This window comes from Armigeres subalbatus, chromosome 1 (assembly GCF_024139115.2).
Source record: "Armigeres subalbatus isolate Guangzhou_Male chromosome 1, GZ_Asu_2, whole genome shotgun sequence".
NCBI classification, from domain to species: Eukaryota; Metazoa; Arthropoda; class Insecta; order Diptera; family Culicidae; genus Armigeres; species Armigeres subalbatus.
In genome coordinates, this window is record NC_085139.1 from 208,702,391 (window position 1) to 208,723,686 (window position 21,296).

At 38.1% G+C, this 21,296-nt stretch overlaps 2 protein-coding genes across 2 annotated transcripts in view; both read left to right on the forward strand.

Moving 5' to 3' along the window:
- The window catches only part of LOC134205714 (corticotropin-releasing factor-binding protein), a 127,466-nt gene that overhangs the window by 18,865 nt on the left and 87,305 nt on the right, over nt 1–21,296 (forward strand). The window lies entirely within an intron of this gene.
- LOC134210306 (uncharacterized) lies at nt 2,839–5,095 on the forward strand. The gene is made up of 2 exons (XM_062686357.1): nt 2,839–4,166; nt 4,576–5,095. The coding sequence occupies exon 1, from the start codon at nt 3,097–3,099 to the stop codon at nt 3,871–3,873; it is 777 nt and encodes a 258-aa protein (XP_062542341.1). The 5' UTR covers nt 2,839–3,096; the 3' UTR covers nt 3,874–4,166; nt 4,576–5,095.

The following is a 21,296-nucleotide window of genomic DNA, read 5'->3' on the forward strand; positions in this document are numbered from 1 at the left end:
TTCTAAGGGAAATTTTAAACATGAAATTTTCGAAGGAACCCTTTGAGTATTTTCCAAAAGATTCCTAAAAGAATTTCTGAATGTATTTTTGAAGACATTTCTGGAACAATTACTTAATTTTTTTTATCATAGCTGGACATATTTCGTAAGCGCACACATAAAACGCAACAAACATATAAAATATGACTGTATTCTATCTTGCTAAACCAAAGAAAGTTATTAATTGTTGACCATACAAGAGTGATAACATAAACTTGAAAGATTAAGCCTGAAATAGATTACAATACCTGAAATAAAAGCGAACAAAACATAATTTATAAATAAAGAAAGACACTAACGACTAGACTATACTAGAAAATAAAGTTAAAAAGGATGAAAATTAACAAATCTTAAGCATACCAGCTTTTTTTATTTTAAACGTGACTGATTTTACTAAATTGATGTAAATTTGATTCGAGGGCCTATTTTTTTCAAATCATTGATAGTAAGCAACAAAGTTTTTGAATTTGGCAATATTTTTATTCGACACTGTTTGATTTGTGAATGCGACTTTGCAACATTAAAATAGTGTCAAAGATATGTTTTAAAAAAACAAATAATAGAGTTTCAATCATAAACATGTTTTTTATTGTATCAGTAACAGCATTGCAACATTACAGCAATTACAAATATGGTCAACACAACTGCGTAGTCCATCAGGCGATTTAATTTTTCCGGCACGATGCTAATTTTTTGCGTAGTATTTTCGAGTTGGTAGACAGAAAAAGTTTATTTTATTTGTATTCAAAAATGACGATTTCTGTTAGTTTTCTCCCTCATTGACTGGCGAACAGTTTTGTTTTGAGCTGCCATCAGATAAATGTCAGATTTCAAGCAAAATGACTGAATTATAACTTATTTTTTGACTTATTTGGCGACTTGAGTGTGTGACTTACGAAACTTTTACGCAACTTGCTTATGATTTGTAGTTTCAGCAGAACCTACTTATAATTGATATACAACAAGTTTTGTTTATTTTTTATTTTGATGGATGTTGCAAGTGCTACTTGGGAAGCCATATCCAAAGGTCTCAAGAAATTTATTGAAATTTGAAAGAATTCCTGGATGAAGTTCAAAGGAGTTCCAAGAATTTTCTCCTAGAGTTTTGGAAGGGAATTTAAAAAAAGGGAGAAGTTCCTAAATAAAGAAAGTCATAAAAGGAATTCTGCTGAAAGAATTTTGGGGGATTTTTCTGAAACAATTTCCGTAGGTATTCTTAAAGGAGTTTCCGAAGGATTTTTGATAGATATTCCCAAAGACATTTTCGAAGCATTTCTCAAAAGAAAATTGTATTAGGATTAGGAATATAACTTGGGAGTTCTTCCAGTAATTTTTCAAATTTCTTTCCAAATTTCCCTTGATTCAGAACATCCCCTCAATTTTTCGAATTTTTTTTTTCGAAATTCCTTCCGTCATTCCTCTCGATTTTTTCAGCAATCCTTCCAGAAAATGTTTAGACCATTCGAGATTTCTTTTGAAATTTTTTCGGATTTTGATACGAGCATATTATCGGGAATCTTTTCCGAATCATTTAGAAATTCTTTCAAAAATCTTTCGGTCATTTAATTTGGAAATTCTTTTGGGAATTCTTGCGAGAAAATTTTTTTTTTCGAAATTCCGTTAGGAAATTGTACGAAATTTTCGGTTGAAGCTCCTCCGAAAATTCCTTTGAGATTTACTATTTTATTCTTCAATAATTTTCATCAAAACTCTTATATTTATATTGTTTTACTAAGGTATTTCTGGAGGAATTTCATAAATTATTCCTAGAGGAGTTCCAGAAAGATCTTTTGTATGATTTTCTAAATCATTTTTGGAAGAAATTCCTGGTGGAATTCCCAAATGTATTTCAGGAGGAAATTCCGAATGAATTCTTGAAGCAAATTTTAAAGCACAATTAAAATAGATTTTCTAGTAGAATTTTTTAGTGAATTTCTGAAGGAATTGCTTAAAAAATTATTAAAGGAATTCATGAAAGAATTTTCAATAGAATTTCCAAACAAAAACCTATTGGAATTTTCATATAAATTTCTAGATTTCTACATGAAATCCTTTTGACTCGTGCAAGAATTCCTTCAGGAACAACTGAAGAAATTCCTTCGGGAATTCTTCCATGAATTTCTCCGGGTTTTCGATCGAAAATTTCAGAACAATCGTAAAACAAAACCCTGTTTTGAATCTGAAAAAAAAAACAAAAATATCGGAATTGCAGTCGATTCTTCATCATACTTCTTCAGATATTCTCAAGAATTCCTTGTGAATTTACTTCAAGAGTTGTTTCGGAAATTTCTTAAAGTAGGGAAGTGTCTCCGGTTGTGAGCCGGGTAGCGTATTTCGCTCAAAACTTTTGTTTTTCAAGTCAACATTATGCAGTAAAATGAACACCAATGGAAAGCTACAGACTTTAGCTAACTTTTCTCTAAAGTAACTATGTTGTTTCTAACAAACGGAAAAAAGTTTTTATAGAGTGTTGATTTTTGCCCATGAATTGATGAAAAAAAGTGTATTTAGGGGAACTGTTCCGTTTTCCATCTCACTAAACATATATTCATCGCATCGAGAAACAAAGAAATTCAGCACCGAACTCGTCGCTTCGACTTGAGTCGAGTTAAGTACGAGACACTGAAGACGGCCTTACTGTTGAGGTCGAAATACGTATCTGTCAAGATACAATTAAGTGGTGGAATTCAATGGGATTGTACAAACTCGTCTTATGACAAGTTAAATACCTTTTCATTGCTTTGTTTTTCATGGGATGGAGATCGGAGCGTTGAGATGAACAAAAGTGAGTGTCTGTGGTATGGAGTGGTAGCAGAAATTTTGCTCGTGATGCATATATCTTGAAAATTCGTTCAATACTCGTTAAATACCCTCCTCGTAATGCATTAATTGATCGTATTCGTGAAAACCACAGAAGGATAGTGAAATTCGAACCGAAATAATCAAATCACTGTTAATTCGATCATCATATTTCGTCCAACCATCGGATTTATTGCTATTGCTGACGACATCGATCTTTCTATTGTACAATAAGTGAGATCCATCTGGTACTGCATCATGTCCAAGAGAGATGGTGCAGCCAACAAGCGCGGAGCGTACGTAAAGGCTAATGATACGACTAACGATGAGAACGACGATATGACCATCGCTCAGTTGGCTACCTCTATATCGGAACAACTCGTGAGCACCAAGAAGGAGATAACGAAGCAGTTGAACGATGAAGTGAGCAGCCTGAAATCAGACATTAAAACTGAACTGCAGCAAATGCGCACTGCGTTGGAGAAATCAGTCACCGAATTGAGCCGCTCAGTAGACGAAAACAAGCATAGTATACGTCGTACTGCTGAGGCTCTTTCGCGTTCTCAACAGCGAAATGATCTTGTTATTAGTAGCGTACCTTTCGTTCAGGGTGAGAATTTGATGAATTACTTCGAAAAGTGGTGGCAAACCGTGGGATTCAACAATGCCATCATGCCTAATGTGGATATTCGACGTTTGCATAAATCTTCTATGGCTGTGGGAAAATGCTACATGATTCTGGTCCAATTCGCGATAACCAATCAACGGAACGATTTCTACTTCAAATATCTTCAAACGAGATCGCTGTCATTGGATCAAATTGGATTCTCAACGAATGAAAGAATTTTTGTCAACGAAAACCTCACTGTTCCTGTCAGAGCAATCAAGAGCAAGGCTTTACTCGCCAAAAGAAATGGTAAACTGCACTCAGTGACAACGCGAGAGGGAATTGTCTACATCAAGAAGCACCCGCAGGATGAGAGTCGTCGAGTGGACACTGAAGATGAGCTGCTAGACATGCTTCAAGAAAATTAAACCTTTCCTTACTAGCTCTCTCTATCCTAGTTGAATCTGTCCTTTCAGATATCCTTTGAATCCATCCTAAAAGTTATAGTTCAAATTAGATACCTTTCCTCACAAGTGGCCTCTATCCTTCCAATCCATCCATACATTCATCCCATGTATCCGTTCCTGAAAGTAAATACTGATGTGGTTTCCGACGGGTCACTAATGCTGTTGCTGTTGTTGCGGGATCGAGCGGTGGGCGGATGGTTGCTGGAAATGCTGTTGCTGTTGATGCTGCTGTGGGCTGTTATATATTATCAGTGGTTAGAATAATAACAGAAGAACATTGTTATCTGTTTATCTCTCTTGCTATTGCTGTTCTTAGTTTAAAAAAATGTTAATACGTAAAAGCCACTAATTGTAGATTTCACTAGTGTTTGCTTCCAAGTTTATGTGCATCATTCATGTGTAGTTTGTAATGGGTATTGTTATAAATTGTGCCGTTATTCTTGACCGATTAATTACTCATAATTGCTTACTGAACACATCTATTTGTGATAATGGCTAACATGAATTCAATCAACACCTCTACGAATATGTGCATACCAGGTATTGTTGTTAAGTCGGCTCTTATTCCCAAAAAACTCTCTATTTGCTGTTTAAATATGCAGAGTATGTGTGCAAGACAAATGACCAAATTCGACGAGTTAAATCAGATTATTGATATTTCAGATGTGGACATTGCCTGTGTGTGTGAAACATGGCTTAATGAGACAAAAAATAACGACATTATCAAAATTGATGGATACCATATATTAAGAAGCGACAGAATTGGAAGAATTGGTGGTGGTTTGCTGATATATTTAAAAAAAACACTAAAATACAAATTACTGGAATCCTCATTTGTTGAGATGCATGGAAAAACTATAGAATTTATTTTTGTGGAACTCTCTATGTTCAACAATAAAATATTATTAGGACTATTCTATAATCATCCAGATTTAGATTGTTCTGATGTTATCAATGAAAAAATAATACATTATGGAACTTGCTATAACGATATTGTCTTAATCGGTGATTTTAATACAAACATGATGAAATCGAACTGTAAGTCCAACAGATTCAAAGAAGTTCTTTCATCTCTTTCTCTGCATAATATAGGTCAAGAACCCACATACTTTCACAGCACAGGTGCATCGCAACTAGACCTTCTTTTAACTGATAAACTAGATAACGTTCTCAGATTCGGACAAATCGGTGTCCCAAACATTTCGAATCACGATTTGATATTCGCATCCTTAAACTACGATACAATATGCACTGAAAATGATATTTTTTACAGAGATTACAATGCCATCGACACGGAAACTGCGATGAGCCTATTCAATGAAATTAATTGGGAGCAATTTTATACAATAAGTGACCCTGACATATTAGTCGAAGCATTAAACTATAACATAAAGTTAATTCATGATTCTAGTGTTCCATTACGAAAAGTTAAGCAAAGAAAACGAAATTCTAATCCATGGTTCGATAATGAAATACAAATAGCTATGATAGATAGAGATCGAGCATATCAAAAATGGAAGCGAACAGGTGACATAGACGATGCTCGATGTTTTAAACGATTGAGGAATATTTCGAATCGCTTAATTCGGCAAGCAAAACGAAAATTTTATAATGATAAATTCAGTGGCGAAATGACCTCAAAAGAGTTTTGGAATCGAATTCGTCAAATAGGGTTGAAGAAATCCACTACAAATATTGAATGCGACTTTAATCCTAATGCAATAAATTCATCATTCCAAAAGAATTTCTCTTTGCCATTACGCCGTATATTGGACACTACAGTAGCTAGATTGAATGGCTTTGGTTTTAGAACAGTAAGAATTTATGAAATTATCAATGCTCTTTATGAAGTTAAGTCTAATGCGGTAGGATTGGACGAAATTCCAATCAAATTTATAAAATGTTTCCTACCCTTATTGTTGACACCTTTATTGCATTTGTTCAATAACATTATAGAAAGTTGCATTTATCCTAAAGTGTGGAAAATCAGTAAGATTATTCCTTTGCGTAAAAAACCTAACATTAGCTCTATCAACAACCTACGTCCTATCAGCATACTTAGTGCGCTTTCAAAGGCTTTCGAAAGAATTTTGAAGAGTCAAATATGTTCCTATGTACATGAAAATAACATGCTTCATCCTTTGCAGTCTGGATACCGATCTGGCCATAGCACTAAAACTGCTATGTTAAAAGTATGCGACGACATAGGCGTCGTTCTAGATAAAGGTAGCAAAGTTATATTAGTTCTTCTAGACTTCTCAAAGGCATTTGACACAATTTCACATTCTCTGCTCTGTCGAAAATTGACGTATTTATATAATTTCAATATTAAATCAGTGCAGTTAATTCGTTCTTATTTAAACAATCGTCAGCAAGCTGTTTACTGTAACAATTTTTTCTCTGACTTCTTACCTGTTCATTCTGGCGTACCTCAGGGATCGGTTTTAGGTCCTATATTGTTTAGCCTGTACATTAACGATCTGCCTGATGTAATTCATTACTGTTCTATTCATATTTTTGCTGATGACGTGCAATTATATTTAGACTGCTCCAATAAAAACAGGTTAAACATTTCTAGACTTATTAATTCAGATCTGGATGCAATATTTAAATGGTCGCTTGATAATTCTCTTAAATTAAATGCAGCTAAAACAAACGCAATATGTATCAGCAGAAATCTAAGATCAGAAAAACCTGTCTTGAAAATCAACAATGAGGAAATTAAATTCGTAGATTCAGCTAATGTACTAGGATTCACTATTCAAAATGATTTTAAGTGGGATAAGTACATATTAAAACAGTGTGGCAAAATCTATTCTTACCTTCGTGTTCTATATTTCAAGTGCCGTTTACTCAATTGCTCCACGAAATTGAAATTATTTAAAAGCCTTTTGTTTCCTCACCTTATTTCATGTGATTTTTTACTAGGTGCAGCTTCCGTTCAAGTGCAGGAGAAAATGAAAGTTGCAATTAACTCATGTATTCGTTTTATTTTCAATTTAAGTAGAATGAGCCATGTTTCACACCTGCAATCAGCACTTCTGGGATGTTCATTTTATGATTTCATTAAAGCACGATGTTGCATTCTACTACACAAGATATTTATAACCAAAACACCAGCTTATCTTACTTCAAAACTACAGCTATTTTACAGCTCCAGAATTCGAAATTTCGTCATCCCTACTCATACTACATCATTTTATGGTAGAACGTTTTTTTAAGAGGTGTTGTTCTATGGAATTCACTACCGAATTATCTGAAAAATCAGGAATCTTTGTTTGTGTTCAGGCGGCAATGTAAAGAGTATTTTAATTAGTCAAGAATTATTTGGGCGTTTAGTATGTCAAAGTATTTAAATAATAAGTGATGCTTTCAAAATCTGTACCATAAAGCTATGTAGCATAAAAAGACATTAGTCTTAAGCTATCAGAGAAATATACAAATCAAATCAAATCAAATCAAGTAGCAGTAACCCTATTTAAGAAGCCTTCAGTGTTAAAAATGACAAAATAATGGGCTTAAATTGCAAAATTAAAGTAAATTAGGCCGTTATAAATATTATATTGAAATTATGGCGTTACGTACGGGCGATACGAATTACAATCCGACGCGGGTTTTCCGGGCTTTTGAATGGCTATCACCTTTACTTGCCTCCAATCATCCGGAACAATGTTGCACTCCAGTAACTGGTTGAACAAGCTCAATAGGCGCCTCTTCACGACGTCTGTGAGATTTTTGAGTAAATTGAACTTGATTCTATCCATCCCAGGAGCGGAATTGTTACATGAGAGGAGAGCAAGCGAGAATTCAATCATCGAAAAGGGACGATCTATATCATCCCTTTTAGCAAAAGCATCACGTGACACTTGCTTCACCGGCACCGAACCCGGACAAATTTTCTTTGCAAAATCGAGTATCCACCGCGACGAGCTTTCACGATCTTCGTTTACGGACGACGCGTTGCGCATTCTTCTCCCGACGGTCCACAGAGTTTTCATTGAGGTCTCGCGCGATGAACCTTCAACAAAAGTGTGCCGATATCCGCGTTCCTTCACTTTGATCAGCTTCTTGAACTGGATCTCGAGCGCGATGTACCGTTTGTGAAGAACGATCGATCCGTGTTTCCGAAATTCCTTAAACGCGATGGATTTCTCACGATAGAGCTGTGTGCACGCGTTGTCCCACCACGGACTATGTGGTTTCCTACTATCCGAAGCTCCTGGCACCGGACGGCGTTGTGCATGGGGAGCGCTGTCAATAACCAACTGAGATGGAAACTGGTACTCTTCCCGCGGTGTAAGTGTTTCTATCGACTGTATGCCATCAATGATGGCCTCCCCATATTTCCCCCAATCGATGTGCTTTGTGATGTCATATGAGAGGTCGATAGAAGCGGATTGATGTCTATTGGAAATTAAAACATCGATCGGCAAATTATCACTACTGAAGCGAGCCGAGCCTCTCTGGAGTGGCCTCAGCCATCTCCAGCTCCTAGGGAATGTGATATGGTCGGTGGAGAGAAGAACAAGCTCTACCTTAACTCTATTTTATTAATTCTAATTACGTGCTATATATACATTGTCAGGTAACTATCGAGAGGTAAATATTCATAATTATTTACCCGTCGATGAGCTGCCTGTTTTTATCATCCTAAACTACCTCGACGGGTAGTTGGTAAAGGACAATGTAGTGGTAGATCACCACACTACCATGGGGATCTTGGACCACCTTCCAAGTACAGTCCAACGATAATGAGCTCGAACAAATTGAAAGATGTAGACGGCTATCTCTTGGAGCCACTCGTGTAACTTCTCCTGTGTTCAGAATTGACATATTAAAGTCGTCGCAGAGGTCGTATATCATTGTTTAACGGTTGTCATCGTACAGTTCCCCCCTGCCTGTTCCCTGGAAGTTAAAATCTCCCAAGAGCAACCGTGGCTCGGGCATAACCGAGTAGATGTGAGAGAGATCTCTACGAGATATCGCGGTGTTTGGGGGAAGAAATATCGAGGCCATACTGAGGTGTTTTCCTCGAATAGTCACCTGACATGCGACAGCTTCGGTGCCTGACATCGGAGCGAAATCGACCCTATAGAAGGAGTGCTGTTTTTTGATCCTTAAAAGCACCCCTCCATATGGATTTGCCCGATCGCGGCGAATGATGTTAAAATCGGGAAAATGAAGGTTTACATCTGGTGTTAGCCGTGTTTCACATAAAGCATAAACATCGCATTGTAATTTGTTAACTAAATATTTAAAAATATCTAATTTTGGAAGAAAACTTGGACAGTTCCATTGTAGAATCGAAACCATATGAGTCTTATCGACGAAATTAGTCAGAAGGAATTATTAGAAGGATACGAATGACTCGATGAGAGGCATTTTTGAGGTGTCAGAATTTGAAAAACAGCTTTTGTCATGTTCTTCACGGGAACGGAAGCATCAAAAAAATTGAGGATGAGCTCCACGATGCCAGAAAGTATGAACATTGGAGCGCTCGGAGGTTGTTGTGTTCGCTCTATATGCTCTCTTTCTGGCCGAGAAATTGCAAAAATTGGGGCATCTGGGATTGTAGATGTCTCCGGAAGCGGTGGAAACTCTCGTTCATCCTGATGTGAAACCACAAAAGTTGAACGTTTTTGAGTTCCACCTGTGTTTGATTTCGCCATGTTGGAATGGGGCTCTGTTTGAGGCTGTCTTCTTGGCTCTTTCGAGGGACGCTGGCTTTGTTTTACTCGTTTCCTCGTTGAGCCTTTGAAAACAAAGGCCCCATTTCCAACTTTGGAGTCAGAGCTACCTTGATCGTCCAACGGAAGAGACAAGTAGATGGTGTCAGAAACAACTGGTGAAGCGGCCTTTCTCAGCATTTCGGCGTAGTTACGTAGAGAACGATGCTGAAGGGAGCGCTTCTGGTGGATTCGGCGCTGTATGTACGTCGGGCAAGCTTCAAGAGCATGTGGAGGGCCTTCGTTGCAATAGACACATTTCGGTGGCGTCTTGCACGCGCCATCCACATGCTTCTCTCCGCACGATGCACAGCGAGGTTTATTGCAGTGTGTGGCCCAGCTGCTTGCAATTACAGGTATACCTCGATTATATGGACCCTCGATTATATGGACCTTCGATTATATGGACTTCGATTATATGGACTTTTTACCTCGATTATATGGACTTTTTTTTCGCTCAATTTCGTTTTCGTGTCTAGAGGTTTTAAAAATCTTTCGAATATTCTTCGTCATATTTTACATTAATTCTATATTTATTAAGGTACATTAGGACAAAAAAGCCAGAAAGGGATGCTTTCGAAGTTCATCATATAAACCGCACACTGAATCAAAGGATCGGCTAACTAGATTGATTTACCAATTTCACGTTGCAAATTCCATTGCATTTGTGTATTTTTAATCAACAAATACCACGGCCACGTCCTTACAAATAGGTGTGGAACGATACCGTGTATTTGTGATGATCTCTGTTGTATTGAAACTTTATGTGAATTGCCAGTCTGAGAAGCGAGTGATGAGATGAGATGTTCATATTTAGCTGTTGGATCTTCGCTAACAAACCATTTTCTACCCTTGGTGCGTGAGTGTGTAGGGAATGGAACTGTGCAAAGGGCGGATGGCGCATTAACATCCAGCAAATTTGACCAAGACAGATTTTGTTTAGCAGTTTTCCCAGAATACTGGAAAGGCTTATTTAATGGCTACTGTATTAAGTATCAAACCTGGCATTAACTGTTCTGGACGAAATTAATTACTATTTGAACTGTAAAAAATTGAAACAACAAGAAGTCTTAACTTTCAAATACATGTTATTAAATATCCCGGTATTATATTCGTTCGTATGTTTGTTAAGTATCTGAATGTAAGTTGGCAGTGATTTGCTGCTTAAAGAAGGTTACCAATGATGCAGGCAGCAAGACTTTGAATTATTTTATTTTTATGATGAATTTAAATTGATTGAATTAGGACGATATAAATATAATTAAAGACGCAAAAGGAAGCTCCCGAACATAGTTGTAGTGTAGGGTAGAAGAATGAACTCTTAGTTGCGAATAAAAATATTACCAAAAAAGTAAACTTTTCGAAAAACTTTAGTTTGAAATTTAAACTTGTAAAAGTTTTTTTCAAGATGAAAAATGTCTGGTCACGCCTTTCTTTGGTAGTTGTAGGCTCAGTGCATGTGTTGATGGGTACGATATTTAGGGCTCAAATGGAGTCGTTTTGCTGGCATCACCGGTTGTCTTTTAGTTTTTAAGCTCGTCGGGAAGAACTATCCTTCTTTAAAGACAAGCCTCCCGGAATCCAAATTTAAATCTCAATACGGAAGCAATGCACAACTATCATTTTTATTTATTCAATAGTATGAGTGGAATAATTGAAATGGCAGTTGTGCGCTACTTTCGTATTAAGTGGGGGTGCCCTTAAAAACGCGAGAAAATTTAAATTTGGATTAAGGGAGCTCGTCCTTAACATACGAAGATAGTCCAAAATATTTACAACAGGTCCTAACAGGTGTAGGTGCAAACGGTACTAGAGTAAATGGCACTGATACATGGATAGACTCCCTTATTAACATTCATTTCAATCCATAGTAAGAATCTCCATTGAACGCAACTTGTTGAAAACAGATCGACTAAAGATGAGTGTCGGAAAAAAAAGATTATTTCTACGCGATTTTGTATTTTGGTCATAACGTCTGAGCTCATAGTCCGATCTGGCAAATTTTTAATAGCTGACAATAGTTTCTCCTACGCATAGTATTAGCTTTGGAACTAAAACAGGAATGCACTGTAGTTAGAATTCGTGACTAAGTATATTATTGTGTCTACATTAAGCTTGGCGAAATTTTCATTACTGACGTAATTTTAGAACGGTGTGCAAGCCAGCGACTGAAAACGGTGAAGTTCTTATAAAAACTCAACATCTACTGAATCATCATAAAATGGGCCAAAACATGCGGATTAGACTGTAATACAAAAATAAGATATTTTTGTATTGTATTAAAACTAATTTAATCGTTGAAAACAAATTTTAAGAAAAAATAATTTTGCTTCGATTATATGGAAAATTCGATTATATGGACTTTTTTGCATCACGGACTTTTTTGTAACACAATTTATCACCTTCGGTATATACAGCCGAACAGGTAGACGAAGTTTGCCAATCACTGGCAGTGCGGACCCGGAAAAGGTGCCGCAGAAAGAGTCAGACGGGGAATAAATCCGTTTCTCTCCCTCCTGCGACACCGAATACATTTGTTACAAAGAAACGTTCTTGAAACGATTGAAACCTTGTTTCAAATCGTCGCATGTCATACTTCCCTCCGTCATCACCCCCGCGATCTAACACACTGCTGACGGTAAATAGACCTTATATTCGAGAGTGAAAAGCTCACAGATGGCAATCTCGTTGACCTGTTTGCGATCACTGACCGTGACGCGAAGCTTACTGGACCCAACCAGGTCAATGATCGTGACAGACGAGAATAGCTTTTCCAGATCTTTACTGATCTGACTGATATTCAATCGTTTGCCTTTGGGTCGAAAAAAAAAACAACGTATGGCCCACTAGAGTTGGGAGGGTAGGCCTTGTGGCGGGGAATCGTAGGGGAAACAGCGTTGCTAGTGTCTACTCTCTTTTTTCCGGTAGACCAGAATGCAACATAGTATCATCAGACTGGGAGTACAATATACCCCCGCCATTCTCGCCATCGCTCATTGCGGACACGAAGTGACCCGCGGGAGCGAGGCACACACTATTTAAAATTGATACTTATTACTAAGAGAGGGAGAAGAAAAGCTAACACAAAAATAATGATTTGAAACACAGGGGAAGACGAGAGAATAAAATAACTGGTTTAAATAATCGAAAAGATTCTGGGAAGGGGAAAACTTTTTATTGACTTCTTCAAATGAATAAAAGTGTGCGCGATTCCGCAGTATTCCTCTCGAAGTGTTTGTGATAGTTTTGCTGCATCTGGATTACCACCCACTTTTATTTTATACATCCTACACAGTGACATTAGTGGTGGTGATTCTGACTTTGGAGAAGGCAATACTTAGCTCTAACACTATTATATTTTTTCATAAAACTTAATAAACAGAATTAACATATATTGGTAGACAAATTTTAATAAATTTTTAAAATTCATCCGATTTTATTCGAATAAAATTATGTGGATAACTTATTTTCGATACAGTCCTTAACAAAGGTCTAAAATAGCACTTTAGGTAAATGGGTTTGAATTTTCCATTGATTTACGTTTTATTGGTATGCATCACAGTCAAAAAAAATCCTGATTAATCACTCTAGCGGAAATAGTGCCTTTCTCGTTCATTACAAAAAATAATATTTTGGCCATAAATTTTGATCCCATAGTCCGATCTGACCAATTTTCAATAGAAAACAATAGGAAAGGATTCTCCGTCGAATGCAACTTGTTGCAAGCAAATCAGTTAATGCTTTGTTCCAAAAAGTGTGTGTATAATAGCTAGATATGCCCAAAGAACAAAAATATTAAATAAACTCATTATTTCAATCAATTATGTCAAAATCAGATATGGGAAAAATCAAATTTTCAAATAATCGAGGATGAGCAACACTCTCATGCGATCACAAATCCAAATTATCAATTGATAAAAACTCGCTAGCGAGTGAGAATCGTTCAACAATTGTATCTTGATTTTAGCACTTACCATTACTTTTTGAACTTATTTCTCTACATAACAATAAAACACAATGCCAAGCATCAGAATGACCTTCATTGTTGACATTGAATTTGTATTGGACAGGTTTAAATTTAATTGATAATTTTGTGTTTATTGTCAATTGATTCCAAAATTTGAAAAGTTATCGCCAAGGAAAACTCGCCTACTTTTCACACCTGAGATGTTATCAAATGATAACTCCAATCATTATCGTGTGAGAATGATTCAACACAACCCTGGTCAAAATAATTATAAAAACTGCATTAAAACATTATTAACTTTCCTAACGTGTTCGGGTCGATATGACCAATATAACAATTTGAGTTATATCTTTTTAACGCAACAATATGAAGGTCTGAAACTTCTTGACTTTTCCTATCTCGTGGAAAACTATGTTCCAGAACGTTGAGCTACTCTGTACGACGTTCCTGAAGGGCTAAAAAAAAAAACTCACACTTACGGTGTTCGGGTCATATTGACCCGGATTTGACTTGGCAATATCTCGGGCATTTCACAGCCAAATTTACATGTTCATATTCCAAAATAATCGTCAACTCATAAATTTTTCGAAACTCAGATTGTTGATCGGCCACACCTACATCCCGTAATCGTCGGAGGAATGATCGTCAGTTTGCCACTTTTATATGGACGAAAATTGCACTCGAATATCGCGAATGAACGATTTTATTGCTGTTTTTTCTCAGAAATGTACATATTACTATTTCAGGAATGATGAATCGTGAATGCAGACAATATTTATACAGATGTTCTAGGTTCTCCAAACCATTCCGGATTTTAGAGCCCTGGTCTACCAAGTCAATTACGCTTGGTACGAAACCAATAGCAATCCATGGTGCCCATACATGCCCTTAGAGGTCATGCGCATAATTTATGATCTAGATATGTCCAAACCGGATGTTCTAAGTTCTCCAAATCATTCTGGAGTTCAGACGAATTGATCTACCAAGATTACTGGGCTCGATATCAAGCCAATAACAACCCATACAGGCCCTTAGAGGCCATGTGCATGATTCACGATCTAGATATGTCCAAACCGGATGTTCTAAGTTCTCCAAATCATTCTGGAGTTCAGACGAATTGATCTAGCAAGATTACTGGGCTCGATATGAAGCCAATAACAATCCATATAGGTCCTTAGAGGCCATGCGCATGATTTGCGATCTAGATCCCAAGTAACATTTTAAGATTTATCATGCTCTATAAGAGGTTTTCATGACCAGTAGCTAATAAAACTAATAACTCCACCAAAACCTCTTCATAACATCATTAAGATAGCCTTCCGGCCTAATGGACCAATCTAGAAGAAGTTATTAAAACCGTATTAAGAGTAGTAATAAAATGGCAATAAAACATTGTATTGCATTTATTGATACTCTATAAGAGGTTGTCATGACCATCATAAGAGTAACAATAAAACTTTTTCAATTTATGGATTATATTTATTGTCGTTCCAGTGCCTTTGTTTTTATTTACACTAGATAACCACCCTATGTAAAGCTGATGTGTGGAAAAGAAAATGATGCTTCTGATTTTACTTGTAATGGTTGATGTTGAAAATGAAGCATTTTTTAAGTAGTTCATACATCAGAATGACATGCGCAACCAAATTTATCGTGAATATTGAGGTTGTAGAAGCTTAAAATCAACGCGCCTCAGAATTATCGAATAATCACATGAAAATAGGAAATTAAATAATTATCCAATCTGCTCAAAATATTTCAATTTCAAATAGTTTGTTATGAAGTAACCTTGCTTCTATCAAAAAACCTCAGAAATAATTTAATTCCGCTAATGAATAGTCTAGTTGGTCATAATTGATGTATTTTTTTTCAATCACGGCTGTGACGTTGATCATTATTTCAACATGGCGACATTCCTTTTTATGAAAACAAAAAATCTGGTGATAAATAGTTCAATGGCTTTTGTGATAACCTCAATAATTCTCCTTGGTTACTTCATGACCGTTTTAAACTTGTTATAAAACTTTGTCATGATTACACTTCCCCACAGATGGCCTTCGGTTCGATAACATGCAGCCTAGTGGCTGATGCGGGAAGCACTTTATCATCCTACGGGCAACGATGCCAAATCTGTGGAAATCAAAGCTCTCGGCGGATTTGCGGATCCGTATAAGAAATCTACGAATGCTAGTAATTTCCTGAAAATAGTGAACCTGCAAATATGTGGAACATTATCAATTCGTTTTTCTGCCGTAAATTGTAGCCGTAAATTTCCGGTGTAATATATGTGTGTATGTTACAAGGGCAAATTCTTTAATCAGGAGGACATGTGTATGAGGAAAAATGCAAAAAATATTTCCTCTTTCTCCTTTTTTAGAAACCAGAAACTCGAAATCATCGTGAATTAAAATGATTCTTTATGAAAAGCCGCAATTCAAATAAGTGCATATATTTAACAGCATTTCATATTTATGTGTCTCATTTCCCAAATCAAAATCAAAACTAAAATATGAGTTACAGTTCAATAATTTTCAAATAACCCTGCTCATAGAACAAAATTACTATTGACAGAAATCGAATTGTTTTTGACAAACCTTTATCGGTATTATTGGATAGCACCGAAGATTCGTATGACCAGGGGATTTTTTACTTGTCGTTCTCAAGGTTTTTTTTTTAATTTGGGAAATGAGAAGCATCTTAAGTTTATTTCACATTATGTCGGTAAAAATATACTAACCTCATTATGCGTCTTATTGAATGATTAAATTATAAGTTTTACAGCAACACTGCTTTACAAATTCAACATGGAGAATAGATCGATTCGCGTTGAGTAGTTTTAAAGCAATGATCCAAACTGGTTTTATGACGCATTTGAAAGCAATAATAAAACTATTATTTAAACTTCAAAGCTAACAAAAAGTATAGTTTTAAAACATGGTTTATAAGAGTTTTATGGATATCTCAAGAGTGATATAAAACCTTTGTTCGTTAGCATTGTTTATGACCACCATAAAACAATAGGCTTCAATTATTCCCATAATAAAACCTTATTAAAATTCATATAAAACCCAACGGTCACAGAATTGTTACTTGGGATATGTCCAATTCGGATGTTCTAAGTTCTCCAAATCATTCTGAAGTTCAGACGAATTGGTATACCAAGACAACTAGGCTCGATACAAAGCCAATAATATCCCATGGGGTTCATACATGCCCTTAGAGGCCTTAGGCATGATCTACGATCTAGATATGTCCAAACCGGATGTTCTCCAAATCATTCTAGAGTTCAAACCAGCTGGTCTGCCAAGTCAAATGGGTTCAATACAAAGCAAATAGCAAACCATGGTATACATACAGGCCCATATAGGTCATGCGCATGTTTTACGGTTTAGATATATGCAAACCGTATGTTCTAAGTTCTCCAAATAATTCTGGAGTTCAGACGAATTGGTCTACCAAGACAACTGGACTCGATACGAAGCCAATAGCAATACATGGTGTCCATACAGGCTCTTAGAGGCCATGTGCATGATTCACGATTTAGATATGTCCAAAACGTATTTTCTAAATTCTATAAATAATTCTGGAGTTCAGATAAATTGGTCTACAAAGGCAAATGACCTCTAGACCTCTAGAGGCCACGTGCATGATTTACGGATTAGATATGTCAATATCGGATATTCTAAGATCTTCAAGCCATTCTGGATTTCAGGCAAATTGGTCACCCAAGACAACTCGTCACGATATAAAGTCAATAGCAACCCATGGTATCCATACAGTGGCTTGGAGCTCAGCACATGACTAACAATTTAGATATGTCCGGATATCTTAGATTGCCCAAATCATTTTGGAGTTCAGACAAATTGATCTACGAAGACATCTGAGGTCGGTACAAAATCAATAGCAAGCCAGGCCGGGATTTGTGGAGTTTAAACCAACAGATCTTTCAAGTCAACAGGGCTCGAATTGGAACCACTAGCAAACCATGATGTCACCATAGACCCTTAGAGACCATGTGCATAATTTACATTTAGTATATGTCCAAATCGGATATTCTAAGTTTTTCAAATCAGTCTGGAGCTCAGGCCAGTTGGTCTACTAAGTCAACTACGCTCGCTACAAAATTGATAGCGACTTCTTCTTATACATCAAGTCCTCGATTATTATCTGCATGGTTGAACACCCAAGAGATGGAACACCCAAGGGATGGAATGCCAATGGAAGAAGAAGAAGTAGAAGAAGAAGAAGGTTGGTGATTAGAAATTACCGAATACGACGTTCTAAATCCTCCAAATCTTTGCTGTTAAGACCAATTAATCAACCATGCCAATAACGCCAGGTACACAACCGACAGTAAGTTATTATGTCCATTTAGGTCCTTGAAGGCCATACACCTGTGTTCAGAATAATAGCAACGGAAGCCGCTTTTCATATAAAATGGTCAATTTTGACAAGCTGTAATTTTGTACCTCGATAACCGATAGATCTGAAATTTTGGCAGTGAACTTTAAATATTTTGAAATTTACACATACTAGGTATCATTTTTGCGAATGACGCGTTCAAAAATTACGCACTAGTTCAAATTGTTCAAAATAATGGCGGTTTTTGTTTTGGAAATATCAGGAAAACAGTTGATTGGAATGTTATCAATTTGAATTCAGGTGCGGCGAGACACTAAGTATATTGTTCAAAAAATACAAATTGTGGAATTTGGCAATTGAATTGGCCAATACATAAAAAATAAAAACTGCTATTATTTTGAACAATTTGACCTATAGTGCGTAATTTTTGAATGCGTCATTCGAAAAATAGATACCTAGTATGTGTAAATTTCAACATATTTGTAGCTCACTGCTAAAATTTCAGCTCAATCGGTCATCGGGGTACAAAGTTACAGCTTGTCCAAGTTGACCATTTTGTATGAAAAACGGCTCCCACTGCTATTATACTTAGCACAAGTGTACATATGAACACATTTCATTTAATTTATTTAGTCTACATCTAAACAGATAATACTGAATCAACAATTTGACGCCACAATACACGGTTCGAAGCCGCATTTAACCATCCTCGAATACGCCCCACGCTCTCCAAGTCGTTTTGCACCTGGTCTGCCCACCTCGCTCGCAGCGCTCCACGCCGTCTCTTACCTGCCGGATCGGAAGCGAACACCATCTTTGCAGGGTTGCTGTCCGACATTCTGGAGCCCGTAGTAGGCCCGACTTCCAAAGATGATGCGCCTTCGTATTTCACGACTAACACTAACAGCCGTTAGCAAGGATCCGAGGTAGACGAATTCCTCGATCACCTCGAAGGTATCCCCGTCTATCGTAACACTGCTTCCCAGGCAGACCTTGTCGCGCTCGGTTCCGCCCACAAGCATGTACTTTGTCTTTGACGCATTCACCACCAGTCCAACTTTTGTTGCTTCACGTTTCAGGCGGGTGTACAGTTCTGCCACCTTTGCAAATGTTCGGCCGACAATAAGAACATATGAACACACAATTTATATATGTTCCCATACGATAATCTGAGAGCTCAATACATCATATTTGGACGAACCAAGATTGTAAACTGTAAGCATTGCCAATAGTAGCTTGAATATATTGGGTTCCTATCGGTTTTGTTCCAAGTTGACTTTGTACATCAATTCATCTGAACTCTTTAGTGATTTAAATATTTAGCACCATATGTTGCTATTGGTTTTGTACCGAGCACAATTGATATGATAGACCAAATGGTTTGAATTCTAGAATGATTTGAAGAGCTTAGAATATCCGATTTGGACACATTCATTCATTTCATTTATTTAGTCTACATCTATACAGATAACACTGAATCAACAATTTGACGCCACAATACACGGTTCGAGGCCGCATCTCTCCATCCTCGAATACGCCCCACGCTCGCCAAGTCGTTCTGCACCTGGTCTGCCCATCTCGCTCGCTGCGCTCCACGTCGTCTCGTACCTGCCGGATCGGAAGCGAACACCATCTTTGCAGGGTTGTTGTCCGGCATTCTTGCAACATGCCCTGCCCATCGTACCCTTCCGGCTTTAGCTACCTTCTGGATACTGGGTTTTGCCGTAGAGTTGGGCGAGCTCATGGTTCATTCTTCGCCGCCACACACCGTCTTCTTGTACACCGCCAAAGATGGTCCTAAGCACCCGTCTCTCGAATACTCCGAGTGCTTGCAAGTCCTTCTCGAGCATTGTCCATGTTTCATGTCCGTAGAGGACTACCGGTCTTATTAACGTCTTGTACATGACACATTTGGTGCGGTGGCGAATCTTTTTCGACCGCAGTTTCTTCTGGAGCCCGTAGTAGGCCCGACTTCCACAGATGATGCGCCTTCGTATTTCACGACTAACGTTGTTGTCAGCCGTTAGCAAGGATCCGAGGTAGACGAATTCCTCGACCACCTCGAAGGTATCCCCGTCTATCGTAACACTGCTTCCCAGGCGGGCCCTGTCGCGCTCGGTTCCGCCCACAAGCATGTACTTTGTCTTTGACGCATTCACCACCAGTCCAACTTTGTTGCTTCACGTTTCAGGCGGGTGAACAGTTCTGCCACCTTTGCAAATGTTCGGCCGACAATGTCCATGTCATACGCGAAGCAAATAAATTGACTGGATCTGTGGAAAATCGTACCCCGGCGGTTACACCCGGCTCTCCGCATAACACCTTCTAGCGCAATGTTGAACAACAGGCACGAAAGTCCATCACCTTGTCTTAGTCCCCGGCGCGATTCGAACGAACTGGAGTGTTCGCCCGAGATCTTCACACAGTTTTGCACACCATCCACCGTTGCTTTGATCAGTCTGGTAAGCTTTCCAGGAAGCTGTTCTCGTCCATAATTTTCCATAGCTCTACGCGGTCTATACTGTCGTATGCCGCCTTGAAATCAACGAACAGATGGTGCGTTGGGACCTGGTATTCACGGCATTTTTGAAGGATTTGCCGTACAGTAAAGATCTGGTCCGTTGTCGAGCGGCCGTCAACGAAGCCGGCTTGATAACTTCCCACGAACTCGTTCACTAATGGTGACAGACGACGGAAGATGATCTGGGATATCACTTTGTAGGCGGCATTAAGGATGGTGATCGCTCGAAAGTTCTCACACTCCAGTTTGTCGCCTTTCTTGTAGATTGGGCATATAACCCCTTTCTTCCACTCCTCCGGTAGCTGTTCGTTTTCCCAGATTCTGACTATCAGTTTGTGCAGGCAAGTGGCCAGCTTTTCCGGGCCCATCTTGATGAGCTCAGCTCCGATACCATCCTTACCAGCTGCTTTATTGGTCTTTAGCTGTTGGATGGCATCCTTAACTTCCCTCAAGGTTGAGGTTGGTTGGCTTCCATCGTCCGCTGAACTGACGTAGTCATCTCCTCCGCTGCCTTGACTTTCATTGCCTGTACTCTCAGCGCCATTCAGATGTTCCTCGTAGTGCTGCTTCCACCTTTCGATCACCGCACGTTCGTCCGTCAAGATGCTCCCATCCTTATCCCGGCACATTTCGGCTCGCGGCACGAAGCCTTTGCGGGATGCGTTGAGCTTCTGATAGAACTTGCGTGTATCTTGAGAACGGCACAGCTGTTCCATCTCCTCGCACTCCGCTTCTTCCAGGCGGCGTTTCTTCTCCTGAAAAAGGCGGGTCTGCTGTCTCCGCTTCCGTCTATAACGTTCCACGTTCT

What these genes read in the sequence shown, in the direction of transcription:
- LOC134210306 (XM_062686357.1), top strand. Translation starts at nt 3,097, where the DNA reads ATGTCCAAGAGAGATGGTGCAGCCAACAAGCGCGGAGCGTACGTAAAG.